This window comes from Trichosurus vulpecula, chromosome 2 (genome assembly GCF_011100635.1).
Source record: "Trichosurus vulpecula isolate mTriVul1 chromosome 2, mTriVul1.pri, whole genome shotgun sequence".
In the NCBI taxonomy this organism is placed as follows: domain Eukaryota; kingdom Metazoa; phylum Chordata; class Mammalia; order Diprotodontia; family Phalangeridae; genus Trichosurus; species Trichosurus vulpecula.
In genome coordinates this window covers 40,786,647-40,800,021 of record NC_050574.1, presented here as the reverse complement: position 1 = coordinate 40,800,021, position 13,375 = coordinate 40,786,647, and the positions used below count along the sequence as shown (strand labels likewise).

The 13,375-nt window shown below is 45.6% G+C and overlaps 1 protein-coding gene across 2 annotated transcripts in view; it reads right to left on the bottom strand.

Annotated features, from left to right (window-relative positions):
* Positions 1–368: 368 nt before the first annotated feature.
* Positions 369–13,375, bottom strand: part of LOC118836036 (carcinoembryonic antigen-related cell adhesion molecule 20-like) — a 35,008-nt gene continuing 22,001 nt past the window's right edge. The window contains exons 4-12 of one of the 2 annotated variants that reach the window (XM_036743379.1): positions 9,066–9,344; positions 7,756–8,034; positions 5,432–5,713; positions 4,680–4,782; positions 3,725–3,774; positions 3,028–3,089; positions 2,528–2,554; positions 1,781–1,876; positions 369–590 (exon numbers count right to left, since the gene is read on the bottom strand). In XM_036743379.1, coding sequence (XP_036599274.1) covers positions 537–590; positions 1,781–1,876; positions 2,528–2,554; positions 3,028–3,089; positions 3,725–3,774; positions 4,680–4,782; positions 5,432–5,713; positions 7,756–8,034; positions 9,066–9,344 — 1,232 coding nt within the window. In that variant the 3' untranslated portion in view covers positions 369–536. Of the gene's footprint in view, positions 591–1,780; positions 1,877–2,527; positions 2,669–3,027; positions 3,090–3,724; positions 3,775–4,679; positions 4,783–5,431; positions 5,714–7,755; positions 8,035–9,065; positions 9,345–13,375 lie in introns of those variants that run through there. The other variant, XR_005009545.1, reaches the window with a different exon arrangement.

Here is a 13,375-nt window from a genome sequence, read left to right as displayed (position 1 = left end):
TTACAAAAGAATAAACTGGGGCTCAAAGAGTTTGAGTTGTTCACGGTCATTCACAAAAGAGGTGGCATTTGAAGCCGGGTCCACTGTCTCCAAATCCTACGCTCTGTGCACTGCATTGCCTTGCCTCCAATCTAAGATTCCCAAAGATTATCTCTACAGGACTGGCTACCAGGAGATAGCATTTGTTTGGCCATGAAATTCATTGAGCCATTCACCAGATAGGAATGGTGGATGGAGGTGGAGAGGAGCTGCAGCTAGCATGGGAGAATGACGGATGCAATCAGATATCTTAGAAGCATGGAAATTAATAACAATAACAGCAACAGCAACAGTAATAGTAATAGATATTTATTTAATAATTTACAATGCTTTATATACATTTTCCCTTTATATGGTCATAGAAATCCTAGGACATAGTATAATATTATCCCCATTTCGAGGAGGGAAATGAGATCCAGAGATGGTAAATCACACAGCAAGTAAATGGTGGAGCTGGGAGTCCAGCCCAGGTTTTCTGAATCCAAGTGGGAAAAGGATTAAGCGGATGGGTTAACTGTGCAATAATCATCCTCGTATGGTGATGACAGTTCCTGTTTAACAAAAAAGAAGTGGTTTGCACCCCCACCCCGTTAGCCGCCTCTGGTGAGAAGGGTAGCAAGAAACCCAGAAGTATTCACATGAGGAGGTTGATCTGTGATTTGACCACCAAGATGTCTCTCTACCCCTAACCAGGCCCCTTGGATTACAAGAAATGGCTTACAGAAGTCACACAGAGGCTATATAACCTCAAAGTCATGACAGAGCTGGGAGGGCCCTTAGAACAAGGAATGTCAGAGCTGCAAAGGCCTTTAGAACAGAGAATATAAGCACTCAGAGGGTCCTTAAAACAGACAATGTCAAAGGTGGGAGGGCCCTTAGGACAGTCAATCTCAGAGTTTGGAGGGCCCTTAGAACAGGGAATGTCGGAGCTGGAAGGATGCTTAGGACAGAGAATGTCAGAGCTGGGAAGACCCTTAGAACAGAGGATGTCAGATCTAGAAGAGGTCTTAGAAAATGAAATTTCAGAACTGAGGGAGTCCTTAGAACAAGGAAAGTGGTAGCTGGGGAGGACCTTAGAATAGGGAATGATAGAGCTAGGAGGGATCTTAGAATGTCAGAATGAGAAGGGACCTTAGAACAGGGAATGGATAGACCTTGAAGCAGAGGACATAGAAAGGCAAAGTTGAAAGGAATCTAAGAACATAGAACATGGAAGGTCAGAGCTCTAGAAGACTTTATGACATAGAATACCCAAATTAGAAAGGTTCCTAGAATACAGAATAATGTGGGAATGTAAGAGCCCTTAGAAAACAATTAACTCTGTCCCTCCTCCCCCAAGGTAGGAGTCCCCTCTACAGCCTGCATTTAAGTCCCCACTTCCCAAGGCAGCCCAATCCAGTGTCTTTAAAACAGTGCTGGCATCCCTGCTAATACTTCTGTTCTCCAGCCTTAATAACCCCACTTCCTCCAACCCATCCTTGCATGACCCAATTTCCAGCCCTTTCCCCTGCCTGGCTGCCCTCTTTGACACATGCTTCAGCATATCAGTCTTCCTCCCAAAATGTATCTGGTGAATTGGATATACGCCTTCAGATAGGGTCTGATTGGGGCAGTGGATTTTAGCAGCATCACCTCCCTCCACATAGACATCAGACTTTGGCTACCCTGACAAGGTGATCAAGGGATACCATGGACAGTGTCCTGCTATCAGTCTGAAAGACTCAGTTCTCCCCCCAGGTACCTCATAGACTGGCTCCTTTTGGTGCAATGGTTCACTGGTAGATGGAGGGAGCAGTGCACGACCACGAGGTTGGTTATTATACTCAGGTGCTTTATTCTGTACAATAAAGAAGAAAAGTCAGGAGATAACTCAAGGGAACAATCTGTCTTAGAATCCAAGTATCTTGGAGTTGGGAGAACTCAAAATCATAGAATCTTCGACTCCCCATATTTCGGAATCTTAGATACAAGCTCAGAATATTAAATTCATAGCCTCAAGAAATATTAAATTCACATATTTTAACATTGTAGATTCTTAGCAACACAGAATTTTAGAATGATGGAATGTTTTTGAATCACAGAATTCTCAAACCTTCAAATCAGAAGCTTATTTGCGTCATTGGGTCATAAAGTGATCCAATGCTCCAGTTCTTGACCCTGGAGGCAGATGCCCAGGCCATGAACTGGGTTGAATCCTGATTATACTATATGTCAGCTATGTAGACCATGGCAAGTCATTTAACCTCCATGAACTTCAGGTTCCTCAACTGTAAAATAAGGGGGTTGGACTGGGTGGTCTTCAATGTCTCTTTCAGGTTCATTTCATCTTGGACATCCTGAAATTCCATCTGTCTTCCCATTCCTGCCCCCAACATTTCTAAACCTTCCTTCTAAATGGATAAGTAGAGGTAAGAATGGAGGCTTAGGGCAGCTCCTCTAGACTCCTTCTCTTTTGGGCCCTCAAAGACCCAGCCCCCTCTGAACATACCTCATAGATGAGGTCTCCTGGTGGGTCCTGGAGAGACAAACAGAAAGTGTTCACATCAGGGGTTGGGGATGCCACAGCTTAGGAGTTCTCATTTAGACCAAGTACCAAACCCTTGCTTCTTGGCTCTTGGCTCTTGGTCCTCTGCACCAGAGAGAGTCAGAGTTTGGGGTTGAGAATAGCAGTGCATCTCACAGGGGCAAATGGGAGAGAAGGGCAGACCCCAAAGGAGTAAAGGAATGACTGAAGAAAGGAACCCAATGAAAAGGAGCTGAGTATCTATCACAGGTTAAGGCCCAAGATTGGCTTCACATCCCACAGAGAAAGGAGAAGAATCCCAGAGCATAACCAGGAAAACATGGTGCATTGACAGAGAACCATGGTAGAACGAGAGAGCAGAAGGGTGCCTGTAGCTTTTCCACCTCCACAGATGGGAAAGGGGGCCTCAGGGAGCTTCCCCCACTATTGCAGATGGGAAGGGAACCACAGGAAGTTTTTCCAACCTCTGCAGGTATGGTGGGTCTCTGGGATCCTAAGGCATCTGTGGCCACAGATTCTGACTGACCTGGAGAGAGAGAAACCCAGTATATTCAGAAGCAAGAACTGACCCTTGCAAGACCAGATCATAGCCTCTACATTTATCCTTAGAGATCATCTTGGGGCAGCTAGGTGGCACAGTGAGTAGATCACTGCCCCTGGAGTCAGGAGGACCTGAGTTCAAATCCAGCCTCAGACACTTGACACACACTTTCTAGCTGTGTGACCTTGGGCAAGTCACTTAACCCTTATTGCCCTGCCAAAAAGCAAAAGAGAGAGAGAGAGAGAGAGAGAGATCATCTTGTTCAGCCCCTCCCATTCTACAGATCAGGAAGCTGAGGCCCAGGGAGGTAAAGGGTAAGTACCCATAAGTCATACAGAATAAGTTAGCAGCATAGCTAGGGCTAGAATGCAGGTCATTTTAATTCTCATGCCCAGAGTCTTGTTTGGTTTGGTTTGGTTTTTTAAGAGGCGATAGGGTTAGGTGACTTGCCTAGGGTCACACAACTAGTAAATGCCTGTGGCCAAATTTGAACTCAGGTCCTCCTGACTCCAGGGCAGCTGCCCCATGCCTGGACTCTTAATATAACTTCCTTTGGAGGTATGGGAGAGGAGTTTCTGGGGGATGGGGCTCTGGACTGTTCCATCAGTGGCTCAGCTTACCAAGTGACTTTCCTCCTTTCCTGTGCTCCCCTGGCTTCTTTCCTGTGCACCTGAAATAGAATGTTGTTATTCTGTCCCTGCCCCCTTCTGGAAGGCTGAATGCTTCCTGCCCAGGGCTGTCAAGTGTGAACCCAGGGCCCAGACACTCCGAATCCTCTCTCCACAAGACAAGAGACAGCAGGACTAAGAGCAGACTAACCACCCACCTTCTTTGAAATCCTCCCTGCCTTTCAAGGCCGTTTCTACTTCCACTTCTTCCCTGGAGCCCTCCCAGATTGGCCCAGGCCATGGCCATGGCTGTGAACTCTCAAAGAACATTCCCTACATGCTCCTCACTCCATACCTTGCATACACAGCCCAGAATTTATGCTATGGCCTTTCTGTACCCCCCAGCCATACCCCACCCTACCCACCCCCAGCCTCACTTCCAGAGGCATCATCTTATGGTAAAGAGAGAACACTAGACTGAACTTAAGTCCTGGCTCTGTGATCCTAGGCAGATGACCTCCCCTTTTCTGATAATCTGTTTCTTCATCTGTAAAATGGAAGAGAATGAAATCTATACTATGTCCCTCAGACTTCACCCTACCTGCCCCAGTCTCTATGAGCCCCAAAGAATAAGAACATCAGAAGCTTTTATCATTCACAGTCTCTCCCAAAGCTCGGAGGGCTCATAGGAAGGAGCAGTGAGTGGTGCCCCAGAGGTCCTCGGCCTCCTAGGATCATCTCTTTAGAGCAGAGGTAATTCAGTCCGGCCCCCTCCTCAAAAAAAAGGTAAAGCAAGCAAGGCACAGAGAGACTAAGGCGTTTGTCCAAAGTCATATGGGTAGTAAGGGCGGAGCCAAGATTTTAACCCAGGTCCTCAGATGCCACATCCAGCTCCCCTCCCACTGACCCTCTCTGCCTTGGAATAGATCCCCCAGGCAACGAGCATTCCTCCCCTTCCAGAAGGTACCTTTTCTTGATGACTAGGACATACACCAGCCCTGCGATAAGGGCAACAGCAGCCAGAACTCCAATCACAATGCCAGCAATGGCCCCAGCAGACAGGGAGGAATCTGGCATACCCAGGGAAACAGAATTCAGATTTGTAACCCAGGGCCACAAGCAGGGAGTAGGGACTCAGAGGCATCCCTAGAAGGTGTGGGGGGTCCAGGACATCCCCAAGAGGTAGAAGAGGCCCAGGTAAATGGTAGGGGAAACAGTCAGGGACATCCCAAGGGTGGTATGGCAAGCCTATGATGAGAGGGGAGCCAGGGGCATCTCCTGTGGGTGAGCACCCAAGGATATGTTGGGAAGGATGAGGGGCCCAGAGATATTTCTGTGGCAGTGAGGGGCCTGTTCTGAGGTAGGCATGGGACTCAGACCTATCTCCAGAGCATAAGGACCCAGAATCATGTCTGGAGAGTGGAGTACAACTCTTTCCTTTGGGGGTCAAGGAAGGAGCACTGATTGGCTAGATCACAGACTGTATCCACCAAGTCATCAATATAACAGGAACCCCCCTCCAAAAAACATGGGGGCCTGAGATAATTGTCCCAATTTGTTGTGACTTCTGGCTTGGGATTCTATGTACGGACCACCTCCTTTCTCCATATTCTCAGTCCATTACCAGGAAGGGCTAGATGCCTGAGATTTATTTCTCCCCAGGAACTCAGGAAAGGTGGAGACAGGGCTATGCTAAGGGAGACAAGCCCTGGGACTCACCAACCACCCTGATGGCAACTGTGGCTGAGCGGGACAGTTGGGTCAGATTGTTCCATGCCAAGCAGGTGTAAGTTCCCTCATAATCCCAGGTCACAGCCTCTAGAGTGAGTAGAGAGCCAGTCTGCTCCAATGGGCTGGTGCTATTGACGGACCAGTGATACTGGGCAGCTGGCTGAGAATCAGCCCTGCACAGTAAGGTCAGAGTAGAGCCAAGCTTAATCTTGGTGCTGTTGACCACGCTGGACCCAGATTCCTGAGTGATGTTGATAGGGTCAGGTCCATCTGTAAGGACAGGAAGGAAGCAAGGACCAAAGGCTCCAGGGGCAGTGGTGGCAACACATGGGAAAGATGGCTAGATTTGGAATTAGAAAACACAAGATTGGAATCCTGGCTAGACTCCTTATTAGAAGCATGACCCTGGGTAAGTCCCTTCCTTTCACACCTCATTTTCATCGTCTAAAATCAGGTGATTGGACAAGATAATTTCCAAAGATCTTTCCAGCTCTACCATTCTATGATTCTGTGGGCTCTGGTTTATTTGGAATGGGAGGTGGAAAATGGGAATGAGACCTTGGTGCAATAGCACTGGACTTGGAGTCAGGTAACACCTGACTTCAAATCCTGTCTCAGACACTTAGTAGTTGCATTACTCTGGTCAGATTACTCAACCTCCATGAGCCTCAGTTTCCTCGATTGTAAAGTGGGGATAATAAGAGGACTCCTGGAGTTGCTGAGAGACTCCAATGAGAGAGCACATGTAAAGTGGTTTGCAAACCTTAAAATGCTTTTTGTCATTATATGCTTAAATCTTTTTATTATTAAATGCTTAAACTTTAAAATGCTTTTTATTAATATATGCTGAAACATTCTTATTATTAAATGCTTAAATCTTAAAATGCTTTTTGTTAATATATGCTTAAACATTCTTATTATTAAATGCTTAAACCTTAAAATGCTTTTAGTTATTATATGCTTGAATCTTTTTTTTATTACATGCTTATACCTTAAAATGCTTTTTATTACAGGGAGACTGATTTTAGCCCAGCATAAGGAACTTAACACTCAAAGCTCTCCTTCCATGGAAGGAGCTGGCTCTGAGAGGCACTGTGTTCTCCACTGTGGGAGGTCTTTAAATCAGGGAATGACCAACTAACTGCAAGATATTAGGGATGGGATCTAGTAAAGTATAAACTCCCTGAGGACAAGGATTTTTTTTTAACATTCTGTTCTTGTATCCCATCACTAGCTCAATACCCTGCATAATAGAAGTTTATTGTCTTGGCTTTTAAAATGCATATTATTATATCGGTGTGATGTTAGGTCACTTAGACTCTCTAGGCCTCAGTTAACCTCATCTATAAAATGGAGGAGCTGGACCAGAAGGCCTCTAGATTCCCTTTCAACTCTAGATCTAGCTGTCTCTTACCACCAACCCCACCCCCAGATGAATGTAAGATCCTTGAAAGTAAGAATGGCTTCATTTTTCTCTGCCCAAGCATAGTGCTAAGAACACATGTTTGTTGGTTAACATGTCCTTACCTTTGACCCAGAGATCTCACCACTAGGCATACACCCCAAAGAGGTCAATGATAAAAAGAAACACCAAAATATCCCCAGCAGCATTGTCTGTAGTAGGAAAGAACTGGAAACAAAGGAGAGTCTCTCCAGGCTAAAGAAAGTGTGGTCCATGAAAGTGATGGAATCCTACTGTGCCAGAAGTGACAAATGTGACGATTACAGAGAAACCTGAGAAGACCCCTATGAACTGAGGCAAAGAGAAGTAAGCAGAGCCAGGGAATCCACATATGCACTGACAACCACAAGGTAAACGAACAGCAAAATGGAATACCAAGCTTGAACCCTAGAGAGGGGACATGGGGATGTGCCTCCCTCCTTTCTTTCAGAGGTGGGAGACTGGCTGCAGAATGCTGCATCTAATTTCAGGCTCCACTGATATGCTGGTTAGTTTTTCTAAACAGCTGGTTCATGTTCTTTCTTTTATATTTCTTGTTATAAAAGATGGGGAAGAGAGGAAGGATATAATGAGAAAGAAAGGAAGAAAAGTTTAGGACAGGATAGGATGTGGACTTCTGATTTCATTGACAAGGAACTCCTCTATGAAAAAACTTCCTTTTCCAATGCAGGCCAGCACCTTCCCTTTCACTTATAATCTTGGAGTGTCACCTCAAGTACAGAGGGGAAAAGATTTTTCCCAGGGTCATATAGACAGTATAAAACAAAACCAGAGACATCCATTCAAAAAATGTTAGCCATCAAAAGCAATCAAGGCTTTCTGGGTCAAAATGCCAGAAATGGTCACTTACAGTACACGGTCAAAGCCACTGGGTCACTGCTGTTACTGCTGATCAGGTTCCAAGTGGTGCATTGATATTGCCCAGCATCCTCCCTGTGGACCTGGGCTATGGTCAGCGTCCGGTTCTCCTGGGACAGCACCAGCCGGTCACTCAGTGGGAGGCTTTGGTTGTCTAAGAGCCACTGAACCTCAATCTCAGCATCTGGAGTTTCACAGGTAAAGCTCACTGCTCCCTCATCCTCCACAATTGAGGTGGTATTGGCCAACACATTGGGCTTGGTCACCCGCTCTGTAGAGGAGAGGAGACAATGCCTCTGAGGTTCCAGGATCTCTCCCTGAGACCCAAGATCAGGGGGCTTCAAGATCACCCCATCTGGCCCCTCATTATCTAGATGAGGAAACAGAGTCCTGAAGTGACTTGTGAAAGTCACCTGGGTGATTAAGAGCAGAGCCAAACTTCAAAGGCAGGTACTTGGAATCCACATTCAGTAGTCTGTGTCCAACACATTCCCTTGGTCCACTGCTTCACCCCTCCACTGCCCAAACCAGCCTCAGCTGCTCCCACTCCAATTCACCCACGAAAAGGAAACCAGGAATTTCCTCCCCAAGGAAACTGGGTGAAATGTCTCCAAGCAAGCAGAGACCTGGGGTCAAGGACAAAGAGTCCAAGACTGGGAGTCAAGAGACCTGGGCTGTGGTCCTGGTTTCACTAGCTAGCAGTGTGACCTTGGAAAGTCTCCTTCCCTCATCGGGACCCATTCTCCTCATCTGTAAAATGAGGTGATGACCTCCAATCCCACCTCCAGCTAATAGTGTGGGTTTTAAGCTCTGACATTCTGTGTTCCAAAAGCCCTCCCAGCTCTGACATCCCCTGTTCTGAGACCCTCCCAGCTCTGACATTCCCTGTTCTAAGGCCCCTCCCAGCTCTGACATCCCCTGTTCTGAGACCCTCCCAGCTCTGACATCCCCTGTTCTAAGGGCCCTCCCAGCTCTGACATCCCCTGTTCTAAGGGCCCTCCCAGCTCTGACGTTTCCTGTTCTGAGACCCTCCCAGCCCTGATATTCCCTGTTCTAAGGCCCCTCCCAGCTCTGACGTTCCCTGTTCTGAGACCCTCCCAGCTCTGACATCCCCTGTTCTAAGGGCCCTCCCAGCTCTGACATCCCCTGTTCTAAGGGCCCTCCCAGCTCTGACATCCCCTGTTCTGAGACCCTCCCAGCTCTGACATTCCCTGTTCTTTCATTCCAGCTCTGATTTCTGTGACACTATCTCTGAGTAGAAGAGAAGGGACCTGGGCTCAGCAGTCTCACCAGGTGACTCACCTGCTACCTTGACCGTGACAGATGCTGAAGCAGATTTTGCAACCACACTGTTGTACACTGTACATTTATAATTCCCTTCATGATTCCTGGAGGCCATTGAGATGGGGTAAATGGACTCAGAAAACCGCAAGTCATTTTCATTTAAATACCAGGAATAGGTAGGGGCAGGGTTTGACTCAGTCTGACACGCTAACATGAGGCTGGAGCTGATTTCCACCCCAATGGTGCTGCCCCAAATGGACCCAGTATCCGGCGTAATCGTGACCTGGTTTGGTCCATCTACAAAGAAAGGACAGAATGTTAAGGCTCCTCATTCTCTTCAATGTGGGTGTTGATTGTATGAGGCCCTGCCTGGCCTTAACCCTCTTCTATTCTTCTTCTCCACGATTCCCCACGGTGACCCAACCCCTCCCAGGGCCTTGATGGTCGTGCTTTTTGGAGTCACTGAAATCTGCTTGCTTGGCCCTGAGATTTCCCAGAGCTCCCAGCCCAAATTTCCAGCTGCCTGCTGGACAGCTCCACCTGGACAGCATAGAAAAGCACACTGAGCTGGGAATCAAGAGAAGTCTTTCCTTGTTATCCTCCAACATAAGTGACAGGGTTCTCCCTTTCTCTGATTGCTCACCACATTGCAAGGCCTTCTTTCTTCTCTGCTATTCTCCCACTCTCCCTTGAAGTGTGTGTGTGTGTTTGTGTGTGTGTGTGTGTGTGTGTGTGTGTGTGTGTGTACATCCCTTTCCCCACATGTGACTGCAAACTCCCCAAGACCAGGGTTTGAGTCATAGCTATCTTTGTATCCTTGGCCCCAGAGAAGAGTCTGAATGTAGTAGGTGCTTAATAGATGCTTATTAAAGTGAACCAAATAGAATAGATTAGAATTTAATAGATCAGAAATGAAATGATTTAAATTATAATGAAATGAATGAAAAAGAATCAATATGAATTGAATTTAAGTAAAATGAATGGAATGAAATTAATGGAATGAATTTTAACTGAAGTGAATTCATGATCAAAAAGGGGAAGGAAAGCCGACATCATTGGATGTGTACCCTAGGTTTTGAGGAAAGCAGATTCCCAAAGGTTCAGAGGATGGATGGGTAACAAGCCATGACTTTGGAATGATTTTTTTAATGTCGTTACCCTTTATTTTGACATTATCTTCATTTCTAAATATGTCCCTCCCTCTTCTCCTCAAAGGGTATCAAAGAATCAAAAATAGAGGGGGAAAAATGAGCATAGCTGAATTTATCTAGGTCAGTAAAACTCACCAACGCATGTACTGGGTGGGACATCTTGTGCAATATCTCCCTAGCAGTTGTCACTTTCCTCTCTAAGAAACCCACCCTACCTTCCATCTGCTCTGTACATGTCTTATATGTCAAGCCTATTTATAGTCATGTCTTCATGGCCCAGTGGATAGAGCATTGGACCCAGAATCAGGAAGGCCTGAGTTCAAATTCGATCTTGGACACTTCCTAGCTGTGTGACCCTGAGCAAGTCACTTAACATCTGTCTGCCTCAATGTCCTCAACTGTAAAATAGGGATGATGATAGCACCTATCTCCCAGGGTTAGTATGAAAATAAAATAAGTCAGGTGTTTAGAAGGTAGTTTGTTATCATTTCAGTCGTGTCTGACTTTTCCTGACCCCACTTGGGGTTTTCTTGGCAGAGATACAGAGTGGTTTACCATTTCCTTCTCCAGCTCATTTTACAGATAAAGAAACTGAGGCAAATAGTTAAGTGACTTAAGGGTCTGAAGCCAGATTTGAACTCACAAAGATGAATCTTTCTGACTCCAGGTCTCGCACGCTATTGACTGTGCCATCTCACTGCCAAAAAACAAAGTTAAGTGACTTACCCAGGGTCACATAGCTAGTAAGTATCTGAGGTTGGATTTAAACTCATGAAGCTGAGTCTTCCTGACTTGAGACCTGGCACACTATCTACTTTGCCACATAGCTGCCCTAGCACATAGTAGGTGATTAATAAATGCTTGTTTCCTTTCTGCTTTCCCCATTAGTATATAAGCTCCTTGATGGCAGGGGTTGTTGGCTTGTCCTTTATGCCCCTAGCTTTTAGCACAGTGCCTAGAACATAGTAAGCGCCCAATAAAAAGTTTGTTGATAGATGGAATTGAATTGAATGACAATTAATCGAATGACAAGAATTCCATATTGATATGAATCGAATTGAAAACAATTTAAATAAATTTAACTGAAATGTATTTAACTGAAATGAACTAACTGAATCAAATTTTTGAATGAATAGAATTGATATGAATCGAACTGCATTGAAATGAAATAGATTTAATTGAATCTCATTGAAAATAATGGAATGAAATTGAAATTAATCAAAAGGGATTGAACAAACAAATTGAATCGAACTGAAAAGAAGCAAATAATATTTATGTGGATTGAAATAATAGGAAATGAAATGGATTGAGTTGGAATAAACCTAACTGAATTGAACAAGTTGATTAGGAAAAAACTAAATAGGACTGATAAGGATTTAACTGAACTGAACTGAAATTAATTTAATCTATTCGAATTTAATAGAAATAAACAGGATTGAATCAGTCAAATGAGTTGAATTAAATTGTTACACCAACCTGAACCACTGGTCATAATCTGCTGAGTCCTTCTTACCCAACACAGGCTTCAGTCACACATCCTTGTTTACCCTCACTCACCAGAGCAGAGGACAGTTGGCATCTCAGCTTGCTTGAGTCAATGGACATAGTCCTTTCCCATCACTTTGAGCCTGCTTGGGCCCAGATGTCTGCTTCCTCCCCAGGTGGACCCTACCTTGTTGAGTCCCCTATCTGCTGCTGTCTATGCCAAGGGGGTGAAGAGATGCCCTTCCATTCACAGAAACCAGCAGGCCCATCACCTCCCTCATTCCAGACACCAGGACACTCTCATTTCCACTTAGAGTTCATTAGTGTCTCAGGATCTTAAAGTGGAAGAGGCAGAATTCAAACTCAGGTGTCCTGACACTTTCACTAAATCACCGGTGTGGAACCATATCACTCAGGTTTGAACCCAGCCTTGACCCTCTCGTGCTTATGGACCTTGGGCTTGTCCTTGCCCATATCTGGGCCTGTTTTCTGATTTGTAAAATGTCAGGGCTTCGAGGTTGAGTGATACTTGGAATATCCCCAGGGGAAGGGATCACAAAGCAAGGTTTACCTGAGCAAACACCTTCTCTGTCACTTGCAGAACTTAAAATGCCAGATCTAATTCTTGGGAAATTTTTCTTCACCTCTAGACAAAATCTGCCTCCCTGCATCTTTCCTCCCATCATTCCTAGTTCTAGAGTCTGGAATCAAGCAGTCAGAGGGACATCTCTTATATAGATCCTAGGTCTAGAGCGGGAGGGAAGATTAGACCCCACTGAGTCCTCTCCTTTTGGAGACAATGGAAACTGAGACCCAGAGAGATGAGGAGACTTGCGGAGGTCACAAAATGTGAGGCTTGAACTCTATGATCTCTAAAGTCCTTCCCACTCCTGTCAAGTCAGCAATCATTCATTAAGCACCTGCTATGCTCCAGGTACTGTGCTAAGTGTGGGGGATACAAAGAGAGGCAGGATGCAAAGAGAAAGTCCAAAGTTGATGGCACCTGTTCTCAAGGATCTCACAGGGAGAGGAAAGAGTGGAAAAGAGGGAGGGGATGTGGGGGAGGGTGGAGGGAGACAACATGCAAACAACTAGGTACAAGCAAGATAAACACAGGGTCAGTGGGAGAGTGTCTGGAGGAAGGCATTAACATTACAGAGGATGGGCAAAGTCTTGCAGAATTTCTAGGAGTATAATAGGACACCAGCATTTGGGGGACAGGAGGCCAGGAGAAGTCCCATGGAAAAGGTGAGCTTTGTAGAGAACTAGGGATTCTAAGTGTCAGAGGTAAGAAGGGAGAGCATTCCAGGCAGGGAAGAAAGCTCATGCAAAAACAAAGACTGGAAACTGAAAGCCAAGTTTGGGGAACAGCTTGGAATGCACGAAGGAGAGTAACATACGATAAGCCTGATAAAGTAGGCGATCCCTATGATCCATGAATCTGCAAGAATGTACAAAGCACCTATTATGTGTCAGACACTGTGTTGGAAACTGGGAATAGATTTTTGTTGTTCAGCTGTTTCAGTTGTGTCCAGTTCTTTGTGACCCCACTTGAGAATTTTCTTGGCAGAGACACTGGAGTGGTTTGCCATTTCCTTCTCCAGCCCATTTTACAGATGAGGAAACTGAGGCAAACAGGGTTCAGTCACTTGCCCAGGATCACACAACTAGTAAGTAGCTGAGTTTGAATTC